Source organism: Typopeltis vanoorti, chromosome 15 (assembly GCF_054136105.1).
Source record: "Typopeltis vanoorti isolate ZY-2024b chromosome 15, IOZ_Tvanoo_1.0, whole genome shotgun sequence".
Taxonomy (NCBI): Eukaryota; Metazoa; Arthropoda; class Arachnida; order Uropygi; family Thelyphonidae; genus Typopeltis; species Typopeltis vanoorti.
The window spans coordinates 37664287-37692168 of record NC_143563.1 but is presented as its reverse complement, the minus strand read 5'-3'; the positions used below and the strand labels follow the sequence as shown (position 1 = coordinate 37692168).

General features: G+C 36.7%; 1 protein-coding gene across 2 annotated transcripts in view; it reads right to left on the bottom strand.

The window, feature by feature from the left end:
* The window catches only part of fzy (cell division cycle 20 protein fzy), a 113660-nt gene that overhangs the window by 35687 nt on the left and 50091 nt on the right, over positions 1–27882 (bottom strand). For both annotated transcript variants that reach the window (XM_090405831.1, XM_090405832.1), the window contains exons 5-6: positions 20497–20619; positions 15850–16138 (exon numbers count right to left, since the gene is read on the bottom strand). In XM_090405831.1, coding sequence (XP_090261957.1) covers positions 15850–16138; positions 20497–20619 — 412 coding nt within the window. The remainder of the gene's footprint in view (positions 1–15849; positions 16139–20496; positions 20620–27882) is intronic.

Sequence of the window (27882 nt, the reverse complement as noted above, 5' to 3'; positions counted from 1 at the left end):
CATTAATATACAGACTGAATAGCATTGGGGCAAGGACTGATCCTTCTGGTACACCACTGGTTACCTTAAATCTTATGGACTCATATACCACTTTTTAATATCTATCAGTCAGCCATCCTCTTATCCATGCTAATATTTTATAATCCAATCCCATATTCTCCAATTTATGCAATCTTCCATGCTGTATTCTGTCAAAAGCCTTAGCAAAGTCCAAAAGTATCATGGCATATCCATTCCCCTTGTCTAGCTCAATGGTAACATTATTGTAGAATATGAGCAAGCTGCAAAAACACGATTGCCTTAGTAAACCAATGCTGTTCATTGCAAAGTAGATTTTCTGTCAACCCATTTCTGAATGCAAGTCCTAACCAACTTCACCACCACTGCTGAGATACTGATTGGTTGATAGTTCGATACAACGGTCTTTGCACCACTCTTGTGAAATGGGATTACTATGCATTCTTTCCATTCTTGTGGAATCTTCCCTTTTCCGAGACTCAAATTATATAGCATGGTCAAAGGAATAGCCAGTTCAGCTGAACACTTTTTTTAGCATCCATGCTGATATCCTATCAGTACCCATTGCTGAATTCTTATTCAGTTTGTGCAACAGCTCTAATACCTTCCCCCCCCATACACCTGACTTTCTTCATCCAGTGAAGAGGTAGCAGTGAGCTCAATGCATATACTAGCTTGATAGCTTTTAGCAAAATGGGCACTCATTAGTTGAACTCTTCTGCATCTGTCTCCTTCACACCATCTGCATTCAGTAGAATTATTCTTTTGTATTCATTCTTTCTTTTACTTGCAGCATAATGAAAGAATTCTTCTCATACTCCGATTAGCTTTCTGTATACAATATTTGTGACTCTTCTGGAATGCTGCTTATAATTTTCCCAACAGACCTCATCCTTATGTACCCAGTATGATTCTAATACTAGTAACAGTTTTTCATGTGGCAATGATTTTGAAGCCATTTGATGTGAGGTGGACTAATAAGATCAAATACATAGTGGGGTGGTTTCCCATCATCCTTTTCTTACTAATCTTACTTGCTTGTTTGATAAGATTTGCATCCATTTGACTCCTACTCTATTTATTTTTGAACTGATTCTGATATTGCATCATTTAAGCATTTTTAAATGTTTCCCAGGCACTGTTGATATTCTTCCCATCCAGCAACCGATACCATTGTGCTGAACCCAGCATAATTTTCAATTGGTCATAATTTCCTGCTTTGTAATTCAGCATGGAACCTTTTCCTGAAAGGAACACTGATAAACTTAGCCAAAACTGATTGCCTGAAAAATCATCCTTATATTGCCCAAGGACTTACATTAGCTGCATGTTCTTTTGTATATCTGTATTCAGTAGAATTCAGATATACTCTTGTCTGTAGTATCCCTCCCACACTCAATCCCCATGAAGTTTCAGAACCTAGTTCAAATTAGTGCCATGAGAGAGAGAAGAAACATGTTAGTTCTTTTTTGAAAAGCTAATGTCCTTAGGCAATATAAGATGATTGTTCAGGCAATCAGATGTAGATGGAATGTAAGAGTGGGGAATAGCAGGTAACATTAGATACCAATTGAGCTGTAAATGGATGCTGGGCAGCTGATGCTTATGTTATTGTAGACTGGGCAAAAATAAAGGAATGATGGACAGCAATTCAGTGAAACAGCATATGCCCTGTTTTGCATAGCATCAAGAATTTTACAGATTTTTGGTGTATTATCCCAAATGTGAAAGAAGTATGCTAAGATTAGATGGATTTAGGATGTAGAACTAGATGGACAAGTGAAAGTAACATCATGAACAGAAAAGGTTACCAAATTTTTTAGAAACTGAGGAATGTACAGATGTGATGTGTAAAATGCCCAGTAAGAGTAGAGGCAAATGCCAGTCCAAGATAGATCTGAAAAGCTGGGTATTATGAAAGGTAAGAGGAGGTGAACCAAAAAAATTTTTGTCACACACACACACACACCTAGAGATATTTATAAAAGCATTAAAAAGAGAATTTTCACACACCTAATCTCAGAACATCACTTTAATGCGACCAGCGAACAACAATTCAGCTTAGACAAAAATCTAGCCATCTGGGCATCAGCACAAATCGATATAGACTACTTGCGTCTGTGTTTTCATCAGGTCTGATAAAATCCAGCGACCAAACACTCAGAACAACCAAGAAGCTAAACATCAATGGAAGAAAATCAGTACCTTGGTGGAACAACGAACTAACAGTCCTAAGAAAAAGTGTTAATGCACTAAGAAGACTATACCAAAGAACATACAATAACGAAGATTTGAGAGAGAGTAGAAGACAGAACTACTATAAAGCCAAATACAGCTATCAGTCCAAAATTACAAACAAAAACAAAATCATGGAAAAAATTCTGTACAGTTTCAACCATATCGAATCCTTGGAATTGCATATATAAATTAGCAGCAAGCAAGAATAAGACAACATCTATATTATCAACTATCAAAAAAACAGAGCACCTAATAAAAACTTAGCAGAAACTGAAGCTATTATGATAGATTTATTCCCAATGATGATGAATCAACAGATGAAGAAATCCACAAAACTTACAAAGAATGGAAACAGACACATACACTCCTGACGACGACTTATTTGCAACTAATGAAATCGAGTGGGAAGATCAATGGATTCAAGAAAAACTCCTGGAGAAGATGGAATAAACAGTGATATACTCCTAAGATTTTCCTCGAATTCCCCGAATGCCTAAAAAGAGGATGATTTTCTTCAACATGGAAACGCTCAAAAATTATACCCATAATCAAATCAGGAAAAGAAACATCCGACGAAATCAACAAATACAGACCAATCAGTCTCAAACATTGCTGGTAAGGTACTAGAAAAACTTATAATAAACCGAATAATGCACTATGTCTACTTAAGCAGCAATCAATATGCATTTAGACCTCAGTCCAGCCAGTAGATGCAATTATGGAGGTTAAAGAGTTCACAGAAAACAGTCTGCAGCAAAAAAAGACGCTACTGATCTCGTTTGATGTACAAGGAGCCTTCGATGATGCTGGGCCCTCCATATTCAATCAATTAATAGATTTAAAATGCCCAAAAAACTTACCCTACCTTATAAAAACTTATTTTACAGACAGAAGAGCAACCATGACATTAAAAACCACAATTGTAATGAAAGAAGTCAAACGAGGCCATCTGCAAGGTTCCTGCTGTGGGCCAGGTTTCTGGAACATCCAGTACGACTTGCTATTAAGACATCATCTCACTACTGAAACAAAAGTCATAGCTTTTGCCGATGATAATGATTCAGGGATGTGACTGCTTGCAGTTAGAAGTAACGGCCAATGAAGAACTCTTTAAAATTGCAGAGCGGGCACGCAAGAAAGTTACCTTCAATAGCACCAAGTCTAAAGTGCTCCATATCTCATGCAAAAAATCAAAACAACCTGTAATGGTCTTACTTAACTGAGAAGTTCTAGAGGTAGCTGTGAGCTAAAATACCTAGGAGTAACAACAGATGAAAAATTTACCTTCAAATAAGCACATCTCATATGTTGCCGAAAAACGCTTACAAGTAGTAAACCTCCTAGGTAAGTCGGCAAGGATTAAGTGGGGATTAGGCCAATGAGTGCTGACAACAATATATACCGGAGCTAAATTACCACTGATATCTTATGCTGCACTGGCCTGGAAACATACACTAAAATCAAAGATAAACTGACAAAAACTAAACAGAGTTTAACGCCTTATAATCATACATATAATTAAAGGATACAGGACAATATCTTTCGAGGCAGCTTGCGTTATTGCAGCTCTAACACCAATCTGCCTGAAAATACAATAATTATCTCTTATATATGATATCACTTCCGGAAGACATAATGAAAGTTACAACATCGATCTAAATTGCTACGAACGCCCGCTTCACTACAGTAGGTGGCCTCACCCAGCAAAGCGAACATACATTAAGGAGAAGGAAAGCTTAGAAAGCGATGATTTCCAAATATACACTGATGGAAGCAAAACCGAAGGGAACATCAGTTGTCCTTTCATTGCATACAACACACAGCCCATTAACAAGAACGCTGCTGTTCCTCTGTTCCAACAACCAAGCGATCACAGTTGACCACATACTTTGCGACTGTCAGTTATTGGACTCCATCTGGATGCCCCTAATACAACGTCATCACTTCTGGAGACAAGTGGTCGGTGTCAAAACAGAGACTTATCAAAAAGTATTACTCAGAATTAATTAAATTTGCCAACAAGATCAACATCCAGCCCTTGTAATCTAACGTAATTATTGATATTGTGTGAATTATATAGTCAATATATATATATATGTGTGTGTGTGTGTGTGTGTGTAATATGTATATATAAAAATATAAAATATAATTTTGAAAATTGATACAAAAATATCAATATAAAGGATCAAAGTTGTATAACAGAGAGGAGACCTCCACATAACCTTTATAGGAATGCAGAGAACCGACCAGGAATTCTGACCTAATGCCCAATCCTCACCTTCTCGTGGTGCACCCTGTTGGGTATCTACTTTGATGCTGAACGAATGAGGATGGGCTGGCAATTTGGGATTTAGCCGACCAAATTGTATCCTTATTGGTTAAACCACAATATTAAATGATGGTACAACATGACAGAATTTCATGCCGGTTGGAGCATCGCCTGGTTAAACAAGGCCCCCGTTGTTTTCGCCAGGGAACCAGGACGAACAGCGAAAAGTCAGCTACTGGAACAAATCTAAAAGCACACCCCCAACTCAATATCACTAGAGTTAAAGATCGGTACTATCAACATAAGAAGGCTGAATGGCAAAGAAATGGAGCTAGCTAAGGAATTGGATAAGTACCAGATCAACATAATAGGGGTGACTGAAACAAAAAAGACAAAACTGGTGAGATCTTTCTGAGCAATAAATAATAAATGTTATATTCAGGCAATAACAGTCAAGAAAATGAAGGAGTAACCATAGTATTCAACACTAAATATGAGGCTAATCTTCTTGAATGGCAGGCAATTTCAAGTAGAGTGACGTGGGCAAATATCAGAATGGGGAACTGGACAATGAGACATATGTGGCTATGGTCCCACAGAAGGTTCTGCTAAGGTCGAAGTGGAGGCATTTTTTGAGGCTTTAGAGAAAGCAACTGACACAATGAAAAATGAAAAGTTGGTCCTTGTTGGGATCAAAATAGCAGAGTAGGAAATGATTGTCAGACATACAAAAATATTTTGGGAAAATTTGAAGAAAAGAGCAAAGCTAATAATAATGGCAATACTTGTTGGATTTCTGCTCAGGACATGGACTGGTTATTACTAATTACATGTTTCAACATAAAAATGTGCACAAATTCACATGGAGAGAAGACACAAGGAATAAGAAAAGTCTCATTGAATATGTTATGGTTAATAGTGATGTTTTCTCTCTGGTGCAGGACACTAGAGTGTACAGAGAATTTGAAATTGGAAGTGATCATTTAGTCTTGTGCAGGATAAAATTGAATTTCATATTAATAAGCAGAACATATAAGAAAGTTTCAAAGCAAATCAAAGTTGAGCAGCTCTCAGATGTGAACTGTAGACTGAAATATACAAACATTATTCAAGAAAAAAAAAAGAGTTTGAGAACAGGAATCAAACCTTGGAGATTCGGTTGCAAGCTCTGAAGAAAACATTGATTCAGCCAGAGAGGCATGTGGTAAGGTCGTCTGCAAGGATAGAAAAATCAGAACTCCTTGGTGGACACAAGAAGTTAAACAGGCAGTGAAGGAAAAGAAGAAGAAAGTGTGTCAAAAGTTCCTGGCAAATAAGTCAGCTTGTGCTCTTAGAGAATACAGAGACAAATGTAAGAAAGCTAAACACTGTGTAAAACTAGCTAAACAAAAGTCATGGGAAGACTTTGGTAGGAACATAGAAAATAACTATCAAGAAGGTGGCAAGATTTTCTGGAGGTTGTTGAAAAAGCTCAAATGGAGGAAAGAGTGCTGTAAAAGGAATTAGAAATTTTAAAAGTGACATGAAAACTGGAAAAAAAGATATCCATGATGTATGGAGTAATTACTTTGAAAAATTGTTAAATGAAACTAGCAGTGATGACAGCACAATGATAAAAAACACTGACCAGGCATGCAATCAGGAACACATATCCATATCTGAAGTAGAAAAAGCCATCAAAAGTCTGAAATGTGGAAAGGCAGCTGGAGTAGATGATATTCAACCAGAAATGCTCAAGTATGGAGGTATAAAAGTCTTACAGTGGCTGCACTGCACGGTTCAGAGGGTGAGATTCAAACCCGCAGCCTTTTGGCTGAAGAGAGAGCATACGCTAACCACTCAGCTACCCAGGCCAGCTTAGAAAGATTAGGAGCGTGGGAAGATGGCATCAATGGCAATATTATATTAAAAACGAGGATATTAGGAAAGAACTTGACATTGTCAGCATCCAGGAATACGTTAGCAGGGCTAATCTCAGGTGGTATGGTCACTTAAACAGAATGGGCGAGGAAAGATTATCAAAACAAGTGTTCTCTGCCAGGTTGGCAGGAAAACAACCCAGAGAAAGGCCAAGATATAGGTGGATTGATAGGTAAAAAGTGACTTAGAAGATAGAAATATAAGATCTGACAATGTTGAAGCCTTGACAGGTAATAGATTGATTTGGAGGAAAATTGTAGATAGGAAGTTAGTAATGATGTAAATTTTTCATGTAGTACTATCATATCCTGTACACACATCCCCTTGAGGATAAATGTTAGGAATTTGATGATGATTATGTTAATCAGTACTTGTAAACTACACGTAATATAAATATTTCATGCAATGGAGCATGTAGAAATAAATTACCTCCTGGTAGGGTTACATTGGGAGGAAAACACAAACACACACACACACACACACAATCTACCAATAATTGACTGAACAACCCTGTTTTTTGAATTTATGGAACATTCCAGGTTTGATAACATAAAAACCGGTGTACAGATAGTAGGAAGCAGCATTTCATTGTAGCAGTTGAATACAGGTGATATGGCAACATGATGTGAACTCAGTGACTTTGACAGAGTTGTCATTATGGGCTGTTACATTGATGACACGTCCATACGTACCATTGTCACTCAACTGGAGCATCTGAAATCAATGGTTGGAGATGTGATCAATAAATGGCGACATTCTGGCATCACTATGACAAAGTGCCAAGAGAGAAGCTATTCAATACGCTGCAGTTATATGGTGTGAATGGGGCATTATATCAAGCAATACTTAGTCTTTATTTGAGTTGTAAGTCAGCAGTTAGAATTGAAGGAAGTACACCAAGAAGTTTTATGTTAAATCTGGTGTCAGACAAGGAAGTACGTTATCTCATCTGTTATTCATTATCTATATGGATCACATTATGAAGGAAAGCGGTATTAAACCTGATATCAAAATTGGAGATGTTGCTCTCAGCTCTTTACTTTATGTGGATGTTCTACTTCTAAATAAATCCAGTACAAGTCTGTAAGATTCTCTGACTTAAATGAATAACTGTTGTCACAGATTTGATATGATCAGCAATAAGACAAAGACAATGAAAATATGTAGAAGTATTGAGCACTGTATCAATCAGATGTTTTCTGTGAAGTTAAGTATATTTGTATGTTAGAAAACTGCATTCATAATGACTAATCTCATGTCCTCAGGTACCAGCCATTATTATTAAAAATGGTCATCATCAAATCCCATTTTGGAAACTCCCCACATCACACCTCTTGAACTCCCATTCACGAAGGATATCCTCATTTAAGGTTAAATACCATAGCAACTCCTGAAGTTTTGTGTACGAATAAAATTGACTATATTTAACATTTTCAATTTTTAAATAATATTACAAGCAGCAGTATTCCTGTGGCTTATAGTATTCATAATGAAATTAATACTGATTGTCTTATCTAAAAATCTCCACATTAATACCTTTTATATTTGTTTTATTGCATCAATCTGAAGTACACAATACTGTTGTACGAAACTGGTAACTGATTCATTAATCTTAGCCTTTTTACGACTTTTTTTCAGTATTAATTTCATTATTATGTTTACTACAGGTTTTTTTTTTTTTTTTAAGAATATATATAAAACTCATCTTGTTTCTACTGTTATAGTTCTGACCAAACTCTCCTCCTGCAATGAAATATGTAAGTCATTGTTGTAACTTTAATTTTCTAATTCTATTTGCTTGTAGACATTGTTAGATCCTGAATGGACGAATTTTAAAGAAATTGTTCATTCAGAATCTAACATAAGAATTTGGCTAACTCAGATAATACCTGGTTGACAGCACACAGTTCTGAATTTATGTTGTATAGGAAGTTGTGTAATAACATGTAAATCGCACTAGAAAAATCTTGTAGTTGAAAACTAAACTGAAGGATTATCGGATTAATGAATTTGTAATAAGGAAACAGTAGTATAATCTTGTCCCATTAAGCTGTCTTAAACTTAAGTCGCCAAAGTTAAGAGTACGAGTGCAAAGGTGGTTACATACACATGTATCGGCCGTAATGCCGCATCTACAACGTACAGGGAAGATGACGCAAGCGGGATTCCCTAGAATACAGCACCTAACGGCAGAGGACTTTGAGGATCATCTTGAGGGCATGAAAACTAAGGGTCGTGTGGAAAAGAAGGGACGAAATATAAGGCAATGCGTGCGATAATGCGGGGCTTTTTTCTGGTTGTTCCTGACTTCACCTCGAGGATTCCTGACAAGCGGACGGAGTAGGGACGAGCGAGAGGGTCCCATAATGCCAGATAGCAGACAGGCATTCTGAGTAAGCTGAACAAGATTCCATGACGAGCAGCACACGAATCATCGGCCTATGCAGAAATTATGCCAGTCGCCGGATGTCCCACTCAAGCAGGAGCAGAGACAGCACTGTATCGAGGCAGTGAGAAGTTCAAATCCGGAAGAATATGAAACGGACGGCATAGTCGTAAGCCTGTTGCAGAAGCAACTGATCGAAGGAGGACCCGAATAACACGTGGCCGTTAACAGACCTTCGGAAAAAAAGATTGGGTAACGTAAAGACCTTTACTATGTGTCTGAATGAGACAGAATTTAATGTTAGATTATATTAAGTGGACAATTCATAGTGGACTATAATAAGGATTTGTATTTTGAGATAGAGTAATTCTGCTGAACAAAGGAATGTTGAAATTTTAGCTGCATGTGACTGAGATTATACGTGAATTTGTAAATGATCTATACCAGAATAGTAACGGGTTGTGAATGTTTTAAAATGTAGCATGCAATAAGAGTGATTTAGAATAACATAGTTAGCTAGTTTTAATGTTTTATAGCATGTGTGTGATTAGCAATTTGATCTGCGAGTGTTTTGTTAAATTAGCATTGAGTAACTAAGCAAGAGATTTTGAAAAGCTTAGTACCCTATTTCAATTATAGTTGTAAAGTGTAATTTGTTCCAATAAACATTTTTTGTTGTATGCCTGATTTCGAGAATTCAAATTACCACTTGCAAAATTATAGAACCACAGCGGGAGGAAACTGAATGAAAGTGTTTGAGTGATAGATTATTGGCCACGATTGCAATTAGTATCAGTATCTATTTAGTGTATATTAGAATGAATACCAATTAACCTAGGAATATTCCCTGAATTTTGAATAAGCTCATATTATAGGACTCTGGCTGGTGCAACAATAAAACATAAATTTGCCAGTGTCTGAAAAGGAATCATTCCTAGGTAGAGTTGAGTAAGGCACTCTTAAGGAAGTATATTAGTATATTATATCAGTGAAGAAAGTAAGAAAAAATTAATAAATATAAAAAGGAAGAGTGGAAGAAAGATACAAGTAAATAGACAATATATTATATCAATAACGATGGATAACGAAGATATAACAATGGCACAGATAAACTAAGACAAGATATAACACCATTCCTGCATTGAGAATGTTAAGTTAATTTATCCAAAAATTTTGCTTAGAAGTTAAAATTAAAGTTATATGGATTAATTATGTTATCATATTCTTATCTTTTTTGTTTGTAAATTTATTAACTCAGATACATGATTAAAATGGGTTTAAACACCATTTTGAAACATTGCTAGTTTAGTGTTTTGAGTAATTTCTCTCTTATTCCACATATAATTTTCCCTTAACTTCCTACAATACCAGATTTGCTAATTCTGCCTTCTATTTCCATATTTATTTTGCAATCTTCACTAAAAAATTGGGTCTAAATAGCTGAAATGTTTTGATTGTTCTGCAATTTCTGTCTTGGATACAGTTAAAGTTCCTGCAAATTTTTATAGTCTATCTTTTTATTGCTATTTTCATACTGGATTTATTTACAAGATTAACATGCCCAATTTTGATATCAGGTTTATTGTCACTTTCCTTCATGTTATTCATATAGATGGCTAATAACAGTGGAGATAATGAGCACCTTTATCTCACATCTGATTTAACACTAAACTACCTTCATATATCTCCTTCAATTCTAGCTGCTGACTTACAACTCAAAAAACAGAATTGTGTCTAGTTCAATATAATGTCCTATTTCACCATATAAACATAGTATTTTGAACAGCTCTTCTGTTGACACATTTATCATATGCTTTACCAGATCTCAAAATGTTAAATATAGATCCTTGTTATATTACATCGATTTCTGAATTATCGGTTATAAAAAAATATTCTAATATTCTATTCCGTCTTTTAATCCCCAAAGAGGAGCAAGCAAGGCCATTTTAGTCCTATCTAACTTTGAGACAATCTCCACCCATGGCCAATCAGGGATAGCTGTCCCAAACTCCCAATGATTAAGTTAAGGTTAGGGACCATCTTCTGGTCACTAACCTTAACTCAATATATTATTGTCTAAAATAGTGTAGATTCTATGGTCAATTTTGCTGAGTTTACAGTATAAAAAATCTGGGTTTCCAGGAGAAAAAACTTGCTTGCCCATGCCAGAGATCAAATAACTAGGGTACTGGTTGAAGAGAGATTTAGAAAAAATTCTTCTAGTTGGTGACTAGAAGAGAATGCAGAATCCATTTTCTTTGGGTGGGCTATAACTAGGGATACAAATGGCATTTCCACAGAGGTACACAGATGTCCAATTATTTGTTTTAAAGTGAAAAATTGATCATGACAACTCCTAAAACCCAGCTTGTTCTCCAAGTTTCCCTTCCACAATTTTTCTTAGCCTTTTCTTAAGTATGCTTGCAAAAATCGTACCAGGAACACTCAGTAGGGAAATTCTCTGCAATTCCTTTTACAGTGCAGCAAGTGCAAACGTTTGATGACTTTTCTACCTTAAGTACTGATACGTCCTCCTGACTGGTAAAAAACATTTCTCTTAAATATTTTCTACCGCACTGTGCTGTCATTGTTTTATTTAACAATCTTTCAAAGTAATTACTTCAGACATCTAAAATATCCTTTTCATGCCATCTTTATCATCAGATTCCTTTTAGATTGTGCCACAGTTAGCTTTTTGCTGTTCACCCTGACAAAAAAACCTTGTTTACTTCAGTACTCCTTCCTCCATTTTCAGGCCATTTCAAGAGCATTCAGAACATTTGCCACCTTCCTGATATTCATGTTATTACCTAAATCTTCACATTACTTTTGTTTAGTTAGTTTTACACCATGTTTCACTTTCTTCTATTTTTCTCTGTATTTTCTCAGAGCACAAGTTGACTTACTTGACAGGAATCTGACACTTTCTTCTTCTCCTTCACTGCCTCTTTAACTTCCCGAGTCCACCAGAGTTTTGATACCTTTGCAAACAACCTCACAAAATACCTCTCTAGCCAAATTAATATTTTCTTAAGTTCTCTGCCAATGAATCCCCAAGGTTTGGTTCTTGTTTTCAATATCTCTCTCTCTCTCTCTCTTTTTTTTTTTTTTGAATAATATTGGTGTATTCCAGTCTATAGGTCCTGATCTAGAGAGAAGATATCACTATTAAGAACACAAGTCAATGAGACTTTTCCTATTTCTTGTGTCCTCTCCATTTGAATTGTGCACATGTTATGTTGGAATGGTAATAGTAATGACTACTCCATGTGCTTAACTGATCTGTTTAGATCTCCAACAAGAACCAACTTTTCCATTTGGTTGTCTTTTCTAATGGCCTCAAAAAATTCCTCCATAGAACTTTCTGTGAGACCACAGGTACAAATAAGTCTCATTGTCCAATTTCTCCATTTTGATATATGCCCACATCACTGCTTGATACTGCCTGCCATTCAAGATTATCAGATTTAGTGTTGAATACTATTTCTTTCTTTAGTTAATCTCCCCATGGCTGAGGATTTGTGACCTGATGTATTAGTCTTTTCCATTTGTCTGTTTTCTGTCATTTTAATTGCGTCCTCCAATCTTAGTCCAGTAAGAGTAGGAATTTGATTTAGCCATCTCCCATAGAGTATGCCTCTTCATCTAGCTTCTGGCATCTTGCCCTGCATGAAGAATTTTTCAATGTTCTCTCTCCCCTTCTTGAGATGTATCCAAAAATATCTGAGGATATTTTCCTCTCACCCATGTTGCAAACTCATTTCAAGATTTGATTGCTGATGTTCAGGTTGGTTCTTCTCTCAGTCCAAGGAACTTGAAGCATCCTTCTCCAGGCCCACATTTCAAAAGCAATGATATTCTTAATTGCCTTATTCAGTGTCCAAGACTGAGCCATAAAAAAATGCAAAGAAGATTAAGGATCTGGCCAGTCTGATCTTTGTGTTGATAGATATTTTTCTATTCTTCCAGATCTTATTATGTAGTGAGTTGATTTTATTAAGAAACACGAGAAGGTTTTCCATGGTATCCTTCCAGATGATGAACAAGTCATTGACACATCTCCACCATTTCACCTAAACCGTCGATTTGGTGGAGATATGTCGATGACTTGTTCATCATCTGGAAGGATACCATGGAAAAACCTTCTGTTTCTTAATAAGATCAAATTCACTATGGAACTGGAGAAGAACAAAGAACTACCCTTTCTTGACATACTGGTGAAGAGAGAAGATAACAATGTCCAACTGTCCATTTACAACAAACCCACAGATACAGGTAGATATCTACATTATTCGTCTAACCATCATAGATCACAAAAACACAGCATCATTCATATGCTTCATAATAGAGCCTTAAGGTCTATTTCAAAAGAAGTAGATGTACAGAGAGAACTGTCACAAATAGCTAACACTCTATCTCTGAATGGATACCCTTCTAACATTTTAAACAAATTGCTTTTTAAAGACAACCTACAACAACGTGGAACGGAGTCCCAATACGTGTCCACAGCTGTCATTCCATATATTAATTCAGTATCCACAAAACTGGCGAGAATGTTAAAAGCTCATAACATCAGAGTAGTTTTTAAACCAACCACGATCAGACAAGTCTTAAAATCACCCAAAGATGAGGTACTTTTCTTCAAATTTCCTGGAGTATATGAAATTCCATACACATGTTTGGACAGACCTCTAGAAGGTTTGAAATAAGACAGAAGGAACATGTGGGGGATGTCAATCACAATAGAATCATCACATCTGGTTTAGCTCATCATTTCTCAACATCAAATCACATTATAGATTGGAAAAACAGTTCTATGCCTTACACTGAAAATGACTACAGACACAGAACTTTCAAAGCAGCAGTGGTGCTATGCACAGGCAATAATTTAAATAGAAATCAAGGTGCTATTCTTAAAGACATATGGAAATATCTCATCAATTCTCTCAGCTTAACAGAACTACAATATGAGAAAAACTACACAACACGTGGTCATGTACCAGATTCTGACTGAAGCATTCGAACACATGCACACCATCAAACACGAATCATCAAATGTAATGGCCTAGCAGTTACTAAAGTGTATGTTTTCATGCAACTTGATGCATTTGTTTTCACCAGTACAGCCTTGAAAATGCTAGACAGTGGCTAGTGAAACTTGTTGGCTCTTTGTATTTTTAATCATTAAATCTTATGGTCTTTCAACAATAAAAGTTATTCTGCTAGTTTCATTTCTTTTCCATTGATGCTTTTTATGTTGATGGTGCAATCTTGAACTCTGCTGATGCTAAAGTTAGGATTGTGACAGTAGTTGATTTTTTGCCTATTGTTCTTACAAAAAAAGTGCAGGGAAGGTGGGGGGTACTTATTAAATTGGGAAACAGCTTAGCCATTATGAAATTCTATCAAGTTGTTGTCATGATTTTGTTTTGATTTAAGCCAATAAGAATAAAATTTGGTCAGCTAAATCCCAAACTGCTTTCATTCTATGTTTCAAGTATCCCTAGTTAGCTACTGCAGAAAGAGATGCCTCTGAAATCATATTTTTGTACCTACTGGAATACACTACTAAGATGAACAATGAAATAAAAAATCTTTTAACATCAGTTATGAAGTAAAATTATGACTACAAATGTCCTGATACATTGATCTATTGGGGGGGGGGGGGGGGGCTGAGAAGTTGTGATAACCACAACAAAAATGATATTAAAGCAACTGATATAACCACAAGAAAGAACATATCTTAAAACCCTTTAACCCCTATGTTTCATCAAATTGTAATTCGTTCTTTTTCTTCTTTTAGGATATATAAGAAAATGTTAGAGGTTTTCAAGAAATTCGAAGACACAGAGGTGCAGGCTGTCAGCTGCAAGAAAAATCCGCAAGTGAGATTCACACTTTGTGTGCCCCAGAATGTCCAAGTGTTGCCAGATGGGTGGCCAAGTTTAAAACTGGGCACTGAGACAACAAATGCCCCCAGGTCAGGAAGGCATTCCATAGCATTCGCACCTGAAAATATCGAAACTCTCAGGCAAAAACATTGCAAGGACTCTGGAGATATCCAGGGATTGAGTTGGGGGTCATGATCCACCAACATCTGGACATGCAGAAGATCTCAGTAAAGTGGTTCCCCAATTTGAATGGCAACCAAAAGAGAGAATGTGTGCTCTCATCTCCAAGGATTTTGGATCATTTTGTGAAATCAGGTGTGAAATCTCGTATTGTGACTGTTGATGAAACATGGCTTCATCACTATAACCCTGAGACCAAACAACAGTCAGTGAAGTGGAGACACAAAGATTCTTCATGGGCAAAGAAATTCTGAACCCAAAAATCAGCAGCGAATGTTCTTTTGGGATGTGAATGGTGTAATCCTTACCAATTATCTCAAAAAAGGTGAAACTGTTACAGCAGCAGTTTATTCAATGGCTCTGAAAGGAAAAACAGAGTGGAAAACTGAGCAGAGGCATGTTGCTTTTGCAGGACAACACATCTGCTCACGAAATCCAACAGATACATAACTTGGGCTTTCAATATCTGCCTCACCAATTCTATTCATCAGACCTGGCCCCATCTAACTATTTCTTACTCCAAAATTTAAAGAAACACTTGAAAGGGAAAAAATTTACCACAGATGAGGTCATATCTTCAGCAGAAGACTGGTTTGTGAAACAAGGGAAAAGACTGTTCTCAGAGGATTGCAAATGATGCAGCAGCGTTGTAACAAGTGTATAACACTTCATGGAGAATATGTAGTATAACGTATAAGCTACATGGTTCTACCTGAATCCTTCATGGTGATTATCACAACTTTTCAGCACACCCTCATATATATATATTTTTTTTTGTTCCCACCGATATGCAATGAGTCAATACTTTTATAAGAAATATTTATGACATTCTTTTTCATTTTAATTTCTGTGCAGACATCAATGATTCCCAGGGATAAAAAAGATAACTCATTACAATAAATATCTCAGTAACATTCAAGTTATAATCGATATAATAATTACAATACCTTGAAAGCATATGCTTTTGCCATGCAAGGGAAGGAATTCGATCAGAGTGACTCCTTAGTGATCTTAATTTTTTTTTGCTGTCAGCATCCCAGAGTTGTACCTCTGCTGAACTAGTGCCCACTGCAAGGCAGTTTCCATCTGCAGTCCAGGATACTGAACACACATAATCTCCTTCAGCCAACTCAAGTAATTGGTCAGTATCACCAGTACTACCATTCCATAAATATACTTCACCTCCCAAAGCAACGGCTAGGTGATTATTAGCACTCCAGTCCAATAATTTTAAATCTGAAACAAAAAAACTCTCAGTAATTCTGCTTTAACTTCAAAATATTTTGAATGAGACAAATTTTAAAACTAATTTCCACAGAACAGCATTTTCCCTAATGATATCAAATACATACATTTCAGATGCTACTACTAAAAAAGCACAAATGAAAGCAAGTTAAATTAAAAATGCTAAGAAATTAAAACGACTTCCTACAAATAGAAGCAAGGAATGTAAGGTTATACTAAAACTGAAGATATTATACATATTGTCATCATAATTATCCTCAAGGAGTGTACACTGTATTATCATAATATCATGCAAGTTTACATTATCATCACCACCTTCCTATACAATGTTCTACTAAACTCATAAGATCTTACATTTCAGTCTAAGGTGTTGCTAACTGCGTCAATCCAACTGGATCTTGGTACTTTCCTCTAATTCTTTTTCATTCTAGCATCAAACACCCATTTAGTTACCTATTCTCTTCCGTTTTGGTAATCATACTATCTTGAAGACATTTCACGCATTGATGGCTGCTAATGTTTTTAACATGATTCTGCCATCAGTTAACTCTCTAATTTTCCTCATAAGCTCTCATGTCTATGATCTAATCTTAGATTCCAAATGATTACAAACTTAACTTTGATCCATAAATTAAAACTGGATTGAGCACTGTCTTGGATATTACTAATATAGTATTTGGCTAATATCCTTTTCTATTCCATATGATCTTATTCAAGTGCTCTGCACCATATCGACCTTGCTTATTTTATTATATATTTCCATATTTAATTTGTCATTTTCACTAAAAATTTGTCTAAATACTAGTACCTAAATTTTAAAACTGTTCTTCCTCTCCCTGGTACTTTTGCCTTTTGTAGTTATTCAGAGAAGTATCTCACTTATTTCTAGCCTTCTTTGTTCTAGTAATACCAATTATGTTGATGTAGTATTTCTATAATTCCTCTGCTGGCTCAACCTTGCTTCTTACACTGATGACATGCTTACCTTCCAAATACATAAAATCCTTCCTTCTCTTCTAGCATTTTTAAGAGAGGCCTCTTTAATGTCTTTCATGACTTTCTTTATTGACTGATGGGATAGTGCACCCTTCAATTAGAAAAGATCCGAATCTGATTCTCGTCCTAATGAGTGGGATCTTTAGATGGGCTTTTAACTAAAGGTGAATTAGCCAGTCTCATCATATGGTGGTAGCAGTTTTTATTTTTCTCCAAGAAACTCATGTTTTTGCATTCCACATACAGACAAAATGGTCACAATTTACAGACAAGTCTTTCAGAATTCCTTCAAAGTGACAGCAAATAGTGTTTGTGTAAATTTTTTTAAAACATGGAAATCTCTTGAGAGTCCACAGGTTGGAGCATAGTATTGTAAAAGTCAATGAGTTCTTGAAACTAGCTTAAAAGCTTCAGCTGCATTTTTATTAGCACTGGCAGCCTCTTTATGTCTTAAGATATTAAAGATCAGACCTCCATGGAGTCGAGACATAAGAGGTCCACACACTCATGCAAAATGATTATTAAACCATGCCTTAAATCTATTCACAGTTTATGCACTTACTGTACTTTCAGGCAATGCATTCTACTCACACTCCATGCAAAGAAACCTGCTCCTCACTTTCTTGCTCACACTCTCCTTATACAGCTTACAGGGATGGCCTCTTATTCTACCCTTGTCTCCCTCTACTCTATGAAAAATTGCCACATTAATCTAGTAACAATTCAGTCCCAGTTCTGAATTCTGGTCCTTACCAGCCTCAACATCAGATCTTTCCTCAAGTGGCCAAACTAACTTTTGCTGACTTTAAGGGCATCATATATATAGAGCCTCAAACCCAAACTTGATTGGGGTTGAAGGCTACATTGAGATTGGTCAATGTAGCCTTCATGTTTTTAGCATATTTAGTGTTTTACAACAGATTTTTGTTAAGATATTACAATAAATATAGTTTAAAATGGTCAAAGATGTACAAGAAACATAATGCTAAGAAGAGCAGCAAAGTTGAGAACAAGAAGGCTTGTTTTGAACCAAGGAGGTTATTGAAAATGAACCTCCAAAATAGTTAAATTAAACCAGATTATCAGACAGACAACATGGAAATTACCACTTGAACAAACATAGGGAGTAAAAGAAAATTAAGCAGCAAAATAAGAAACAACAAAGCATGGAATCAGGTAAGTCAGTAAGCAATGAAAATCAAGTAGGCAACGTTTGCAAAAAGAAAGATGTTATTTGGTATGGCAACTCTATCGTAAAATAATGAGTGGTTATAACTTCAAGTTTTCCAGGAGCAAAAAGTAAAAATATAATGCAAGCAATTCAAAAACAGAAATTAAAGTAAACGGGATTGTAATTATAGTAGGTACTAATAACTTAACTAGTGATAAGTTCAGTATGAGAAAGGACATGAAAAGGTTGTTGAAAGAGGCTAGAGTGAAGAGCGAGAAAGTGAAAAAAAAGCATATTACCTCAATATGATAAAAATGAATTAAGAAGCATGGCTATGATGGTAAACGATTCAATGCATAGGCTGTGTAGAAGGAATGGATGCAAGTTTTTGTATGTGTAGAATGAGTTTGAGTGAATATTAGATTTGTATACGAGGGACAGCCTACAGCTGAATGCTTTTGGTATTGGGGTTTTTGAAAAACTAATAACTGGTATGAGACCTAACAGAGCCAGGGAAACTATATTATAATGGAAGGAATGGTGAAAATATGAGCATAAGTGCAACAATGTTATATAATTGTGCTAACGACGGGAATGGGCATTATCATGAAAATGATTACGAGGAGAAAATGATATACGAGTCCCTGACTCCCTGGAGGTCTCGCTTAATAATATGCATCACCAGTTGAGAATAATTTAACTTTTAGGTCATAAAGGTTAAATCATCTGCTTTGTACATTCACATATATTGTCCTGGGATTGTGTTACCCTTCATTTGTTTTTCTTTTATCCACAGATAACTACTCCTTAAGACCTTTCTGCACTATATTGGATTAACTAATTTTCTGAAGTTTTTTTCTTTTACTATGGTAGAAATGGTTGACTCAGAGAAACTATGTTCACAATGCACTAATTTAGCACCATCACCAATCTTGTTCACTATTTATTCTTTAAAGTTTAACCGAAATTTTCTTCTTACTGCACTGTTTACGTTAACAGTTTACGCAATACCTAATTTAATATTAGATAATACTTTCGATGGAATATTGTTCCCAATTAGAAATAATGCACTCAAAAGAATTCTTGATGATCTACAACCATTGCTCTAAACACTGATTTTCATACCATCTTTCAATGGCAGTAATGACAGTCACCTTTAAGGCTACCAAAAACACTCCTAACATCACTTCTATTGCATCCTCAGCCTCTAAAGAACTTTGCATCCTTTGCTCAAGATGTTAATGTTTACCTACCTGCTTTGCTTCTCTCAGAATACTGCTCTAACAATTTTGGGTTGTGCACCAAAAATCTCTAAAAATTCTTAATGTTGTCAAAAAAGAAGGCAGTTTGGACAAATGACAATCCCTCTCTCCCAACCACTATCTTAAAGACAGTCTCTTTCTACAAATACTCCCACAGGCACTATTTAGCAGAACTAGCATCCATCATTTCCATCTATCTCTTTTCTCTAGAACTGTGTTTTCCAAAAACTCCAAACATTGAGCTCTTAAAAAAAATTTCTACTTAACTTTCCAACATCTGTCAATTCTGCAAGTGGTTTACACTTTAGGAGCATTGGAACAACTTCTATCATTCTATCACTCTCTTCAATATATTAAAACTTCAGCACTAATCAAATAACACCAACTGATACTTCATCCTAACTACCTCTGTACTTAAAACAATCTCCTTCCCTGTAACAGCAATATTTCCAAGAAAACTAGAGCCCACATGCATTTAAAAAAAAAAAAAAAACTCTTTCTACCTAACACATGGCAAACTTGTATTACAAGTTTTCTTAAACTTTCCTGTGGATGGGAAGGGATATAAAACAATTAAGGAGATAATTACAGATGGTAATACAAAACATGTTTCATAATAATACTGTTATTTGAATGACAAAATTTATTCTATATTGCAACATGCAAAATGTTACAAAATAAATATCTACATTTCCATTAAATATGTTTTTCAAAACAATTTCAGAACTTAATTATAATATTATTGCATCTCAGTTCAAAATTTCTATACATCTGACTGTATCATCGAAGTCAATGGTGAAGATGGATTTTTTTATAATCATTGTCAAAATATAGCCACACCCCAGTGATGACAATAATTTGTGTATTAATTCCCTATTATTTAATTATATGCTGAAAATCTAAATTAAATCATATCTTACAATAATCATCCACTATCTCAGGAGCATCCAGAATTCTCTCAGGGACTCTTGGAATATAACGTTTTGTTTTTTTAGAAGTAGATTTGCTGCTGCTATATACCACCTTCAAGCTATTAGAATGCCCTAGAAAATAAAATACATCAAATGTAACACACATACACACCATGACAAAGTAAGAATAACAGAAGCAATAACTACAGTGTACACAAATCTACATCACTTTTAAAGAGGATAAGTATAAAAGGGTCAAAGCTGTATAACTGAGAGGAGACCTCCACATAGCCTTTAAAGGAGTGCAGAGAACCGACCAGGGCTTCTGATCAAATGTCCAATCCTCACTTTCTCGTGGTGCACCCTGTTGGGTACCTGGATATTGAATGAACGAAAATGGGCTGGCAATAGCAATTTGGGATTTAGCCAACCAAATTGTATTCTTATTGGCTTAAACAAGATATAGAATGATGTACATGACAGAATTTCATGCCGGTTGGAGCATCGCCTGGTTAAACAAGGCCCCCGTTGTTTTCGCCAGGGAACCAGGACGAACAGCGAAAAGTCAGCTACTGGAACAAATCTAAAAGCACACCCCCAACTCAATATCACTAGAATTAAAGATCGGTACTATCAACATAAGAAGGCTGAATGGCAAAGAAATGGAGCTAGCTAAGGAATTGGATAAGTACCAGATCAACATAATAGGGGTGACTGAAACAAAAAAGACAAAACTGGTGAGATCTTTCTGAGCAATAAATACAAAATGTTATATTCAGGCAATGACAATCAAGGAAAGGAAGGAGTAGCCATAGTATTCAACACAAAATATGAGGCTAATCTTCTTGCATGGCAGGTAGTCTCAAGTAGAGTGATGTGGGCAAATATGAGAATGGGAAACTGGACAATGATACTTAATTGTGCCTAAGGTCCCACAGAAGGTTCTACTAAGGTAGAAGTGGAGGAATTTTTTCAGGCTTTAGAGAAAGCAACTGATACAATGAAAAAGGAAAAGTTGTTCCTTGTTGGGGATCTAAATAGCAGAATAGGAAATGATTGTCGAACATACAAAAATATTTTGGAAAAATTTGGAGAAAAGAGCAAAGCTAATAATAATGGCAAATACCTGTTGTATTTCTGCTCAGGACATGGACTGGTTATTACTAACACCATGTTCCAACATAAAAATGTGCACAAATTCACATGGAGAGAAGAGGCTAGGAATAAGAAAAGTCTCATTGACTATGTTATTGTGGCTAGTGATGTTTTCTGTCCTGGTGCAGGACACCAGAGTGTACAGAGGATTTGAAATTGGTAGTGATCACTATTTAGTCTTGAGCAGGATAAAATTAAATTTAATATTGAAAAGAATAACATGTAAGAAAGTTTTAAAGCGAATAAAAGTTGAGCAGCTCTCAGATGTGAACTGTAGACTAAAATACACAAAGATTATTGAAGAAAAAATGAAAAAGTTTGAGAACAGGAATGAAACCTTGGAGACTCAGTGACAAGCCTTGAAGAAAACCCTGATTGATTTAGCCAGAGAGGCATGTGATGAGGTTGTTTGCAAGGATAGTAAAATCAGAACTTCATGGTGGACACAGAAAGTTAAAGAGGCAGTGAAGGAAAAGAACAAAGCTTATCAAAAGTTCCTGGCAAATAAGTCAGCTTGTGATCTTAGAGAATACAGAGACAAACGTAAGAAAGCTAAATACTGTGTAAAACTAGCTAAACAAAAGTCATGGGAGGACTTTGCCAAGAACATAGAAAATAAATATCAAGAAGGTGGTAAGATATTCTGGAGATTGTTGAAGAAGCTTAGAAATGGAGGAAAGAGTGCTGTAAAAGGAATTGGAGATGATAAGGGTGACATGAAAACGGGAGAAAAAGATATCCTTGAAGTATGGAGTAATTACTTTGAAAAATTGCTAAATGAAATAAGCAATGATAGCACAGTGGTAAAAAACACTCAAAAGGCATACAGTCAGGAATACATATCCATACTTGAAGTAGAAAAAGCCATCAAAGGCTTGATATGTGGAAAGGCAGCAGGAGTAGATGATATTCGACCAGAAATGCTGAAGTATGGTGATATAAAAGTCTTACAGTGACTGCACTGCATAGTTCAGAAGACCTGGACAGAGGGACGAATTCCAGATGACTGGAGCATAACTCTCATAATATCCATCTATAAAAAAAGAGAAATAAAACTGAATGTGAGGATTACAGAGGTATTTCCATACTGAGTGGTAAGATGTATTCAAGTATACTTGAGAAACGATTGAGAAGGATTGTGGAGGAGAAGTTTGGTGAAGAACATCAGAATTCAGGCCAAATAGAGGCTGTCAGGATCAGATCTTCACTTTACGACAAATAGTTGAGAAAGCATGGGAATATAACAAAGATCTGTATTTAAGTTTTGTTGATCTAGAAAAGGTATATGACAAGGTGCCAAGAGAGAAGCTATTCAGTACAAATGGGGACATTATATCAAGCAATACTTCGTCTTTATTTGAGTTGCAAGTCAGCAGTTAGAATTGAAGGAAGTACAGGAAGATGGTTTAATGTTAAATCTGGTGTGAGACAAGGATGTACATTATCCCCTGTTATTCATTATCTATATGGATCACATTATGAAGGAAAGTGGTATTATACATATCAGAATTGGAGATATTAATGTCAGCTCTTTGTTTTATGCAGACGATGTTATAGTTCTAAATAAATCCACTACAAGTTTGCAAGATTCCCTGACTAAATTGAATAACTGTTGTAATGGATATGGTATGAAGGTGAGCAATAAAAAGACAAAGACAATGAAAATAGGTAGAATCGTTGAAAATGTCAACTGTGTTGTGAATGGAGAACCTGTGGAACAAGTAAAACAGTTCAGCTACTTAGGCACAACTTTTAGTGAAGATGGTAAATTAAATATGGAAATGGACAATAGAATCAACAAAGCTGGTATGGTAGGAAGTCAATTGAATAAATTCATATGGAATAAGAGAGAAATTAGTCTGAATTAACTGTATACAAGACAGTGTTCAAACCAGTTTTAACTTATGGATCTGAGAGCTGGGTCAGAAGTAAAACACTTGACAAAAGACTAAAGACTGCAGATATGAGAGTCCTGAGTAAGATTCGAGGCGTGAACAGATGGCATCAATGGCAATATCATATTAAAAACGAGAATATTAGGAAAGGATTTGACATTGTCAGCATCTGGGAATACGTTAGCAGAACTAATCTCAGGTGGTATGGTCACTTAAACAGAATGGGCGAGGAAAGATTAGCAAAACAAGTGTTCTCTGCCAGGTTGGCAGGAAAACGACCCAGAGGAAGGCCAAGATATAGGTGGATTGATATGGTACAAAGTGCCTTAGATGATAGAAATATAAGATCTGATAATGTTGGAGTCTAACAGACTTATTTGGAGGAAAATTGTAGATAGAAAGTTAGTAATGATGTAAATTTTTCATGTAGTACTATCATATCCTGTATACCCTTGAGGGTACATGGCAGGTATTTGATGATGAAGTATTAAAAATGGCTCCTTTCAGAACACAAATATTTTAATTAGATACAATGATGATACATAATCAGATAAGTAATTCTAAAAATGTTTGTTAAAAGTGCAACGTATATATTCTTCAAATGCACACCACCATTCCTCCTCTATTTTCCCTCAAACACTCAAGCAACTGTTTTTCAATTTACATTCACTGTCCAGTTCCAAACATAACGAAAAACACTTCTCATCCTCCTCTTTCATTCCATCTACATCTGTACTTTGGAAGTCATCCCACACCATTTTCTCACAACCTACAGTTGTTCCTTCTTGATCACACCAACATGGCACTGATGTGCTACAGGTTTGGCAACATCATACATATAGGGTTGATATTAAAATAAATAAATATATATATACATCAGTTATTTAGAACATGTTGGTTCTATGCATATGAGTGAAGCATAAATATAAGGAACTACAAAATTATGGAGATAAGAAATAAAAGCATTTTGTACAACAAAAATAAATTTCAAGGAAGACAAAGCAATGTGAAATAAAGGGACTGATTACAGATAATCATAAAAAAAAAAAGGTGTATTTAATAGCACCCCTGTATAAGAAGACACCATTATCAGAGCAAATGAATACACAGTTTGGTGCTGTACACAACTTTGTTGACATTTTGCAACATGTCCAGTCATTTAAATTTAGCCATTAAAATATTTTAATTAAAATAACTTGACAAATTTTAACAGTAATTCTACACATCAAATTTTGTTAAATTATACCTTGTAAGAGTCAACTCACAAGGTATAATTTAACAAATTATACAATTGTGAACTCGTTTTTCTACAAGAGGGAAGAACATTTGATAACATTTAGGAGTAGTAACAACAGTTCACAAATTATCTCAAGGGCTCATTTTAGTGATTACGGGCATGGCAAATCCGAGGTACCAGATGCTGGACCATGCCTTACTTCATGTAATATATATCCGTTATATTATTCTGTAGACTGGTCCCTCCTCTTCCTTCTTTGCTTCTTTCTCCTCTCCTTGCTCCTTCCCCCTGATGCTATTAGAGTATTTGAGGGCTAGGGGCGAGTCTTTCCTATCTTGCTAAGTCATTTTGTCTTATGCAGCCACCGAAGGAGGCAAGCTAGCCTCAATAGGTGCCGGTCCCAAGCCAAGATAAATGTGAGGGTTGATGTCAGGAAAGGCATCCGGTCAGAAAACTTCAATGCCAGCTCAAACTATGATATGAGTCAAAGAGAAAATGATATAAGGGCTAGGGCGTACCCCTTAAGTGACGCGCAGACACATCGCCCTACAGCTGCGAGAAGTGGACGAGGGCTACCGCATCAAGGGTGGGTGCGGTTAAAGAAGCGAGCCCAGCAGGTGGAGAGGATGTTGCGAGTGGGAACACTGAATGTTGGAAGCATGACTGGAAGGGGAAGAGAGGTGGCAGACATGATGAGGAAGAGGAAGTTGGACATTTTATGTGTGCAGGAGACAAGGTGGAAGGGGGGGAAAGGCAAAGGAACTGGGAAATGGATATAAATTGTTCTACTCTGGAGTGAATAACGAGGGAAGAAATGGTGTAGGAATTGTGGTGTGTAGCAGAATGAAGGTGAAGTACTGGAAGTGGGTAGAAGGAACGACAGGATCATGCGAATGAAATTGGGTCTTGGAGAAGAGCGGGTGGTCATATGTGTATATGCCCCGCAAGTTGGTTGTACAGCAGAGGAGAAAGATGAGTTATGGAACGTGTTAGATGAAGAAATGAGGGAATTGGAAGAAAATGAGATGGCGATTGTTGGAGGAGACTTGAACGGACATATAGGAAGACAGAATAGAGACTGTGAAAGGGTGCATGGTGGCCAAGGAGTGGGAATGATGAACCAGGAAGGAGAGAGGGTTGTGGACTTTGCAGTAGCGTTTGATCTGGCAATTGTAAACTCATTTTTCTACAAGAGGGAAGAACATTTGATAACATTTAGGAGTGGTAACAACAGTTCACAAATTGACTACATTTTGACTAGAAGAAAACATCTTAAGGTTGTGACAAATTGTAAAGTAATTCCAACAGATCAAGTAGCACAGCAACACCGACTGCTGTGCGCAGACTTTAAAATAAGATCGAAGATAAGAACCTCTGGATGCCATGGGATGAAGACAATTAAGTGGTTTCGCTTAAAAGAGGAGAGTGTGAGGAATCGTTTTAGGGAGAGGGTGTTAGAGAGGATTTCGGATGGACTGGAAAGTGTACAAGATTGGTAGAAACATAATTCAAAAGTAATCCTGAGCTGTGCAGTCGAGGTGCTTGGTGAGACATCTGGAAAGATTAGAGAGCAGAAGGAGGGTTGGTGGTGGAATAATAATGTACAAGTGGCAGTGACAGCTAAGAGGAAGGCAAAGCAGAAGTGGGATGAGTCAAGAGTGGAAGAGGACACAGAGAGAAAGCAAGAAGCCAAGACAGTTGTGGCACAGGCGAAGGCCATGGCATATCAAGATCTGTATGATCAATTAGAAACAAAGGAAGGACAGAGAAAAATTTACCAACTAGCAAAATGTAGAAATAAAGCAGCAAAGGACATCTTACATGTGAGGCGGATCAAAGACGCTGAAGGAAGAGTATTATGGAGGGATGTGGACATAAGAAACAGATGGAAAATATACTTTGAGGGACTTTTGAATGAGGAAAATGCAAGGACTCACAGAGGAGATGGGCAGCCTTCTGAGGGGAGGGTGCAGAACATCAGTAGAGTGGAAGTGATGAGGCCATGAAGAGGATGAGGAATGGAAAATCGGTGGGTCCCGACAGAATTCCAGTGGAGGCATGGAAGGCACTGGGGGAAGAGGGAATTGACCTGCTGTGGGACCTGTTCATGAAAGTTTGCCAACAGGAAAATATACCCGAGGAATGGAGGGAGAGTACTCGTCCCCATCTACAAGGGTAAAGAGGATGCACAAGACTGTAAAAATTACAGAGGAATAAAGTTGATGTCCCACACAATGAAAATCCTAGAAGGGGTTCTTGATGGTAGATTGAGGAAGGAGGTGGAGATTGCAAAGGAACAATTTGGCTTCATGCCTGGTAGATCAACAACAGATGCTATCTTTGGGTTACGGCAGATGATGGAAAAGTATCGAGAGAAACAAAGGGAGCTACATCTGGCATTTATTGATCTGGAGAAAGCATACGATAGAGTGCCAAGGCAAGAAGTCTGGAGGTGTTTGAGGGAGAAGAAGGTGCCAGAGAAATGTGTCAGGTTGTTGCGGGAAATGTACAGAAATGTGAAGACAAGTGTTCGGACCTGTCTGGGACAGACAGAAAGTTTTCAAGTAACAGTTGGCTTGCATCAAGGGTCAGCATTAAGTCCGTTTCTGTTTAATATTGTGATGGAGGTGGTAACAGAGGAGGTGAGAGAAGATGCACCTTGGACAATGTTGTATGCAGATGACATCTTGCTGTGTGCAGATTCAAGAGAAGAAGTGGGAACTAAACTGGAAGGATGAAGAAAAGTACTGGAAGAGAGAGGTATGAGACTGAGCAGAAGTAAGACAGAGTATACGTGTTGCACAGTGGGCGGCAGATCTGGAGCTGGAAGGAAATGTCATCAGGAAGGTGAGAGACTTTAGATACTTAGGTTCAACGGAAGAAGATGGAGGAGCTGAGAAGGAAGTGGGATGCAGGATACAAGCGGGTTGGAGGAACTGGAGGGAGATGGCTGGAGTGTTATGCGATAAGAGGGTGCTGGTGAATCTGAAAGGCAAAATCTATAGGACAGTAGTGAGGCCAGCTATGACATATGCTATAGAAACTGTGGCCCTGAGGAAAAATAACATCAGCAGGATGGAAGTAGCAGAGATGAGAATGCTTAGATGG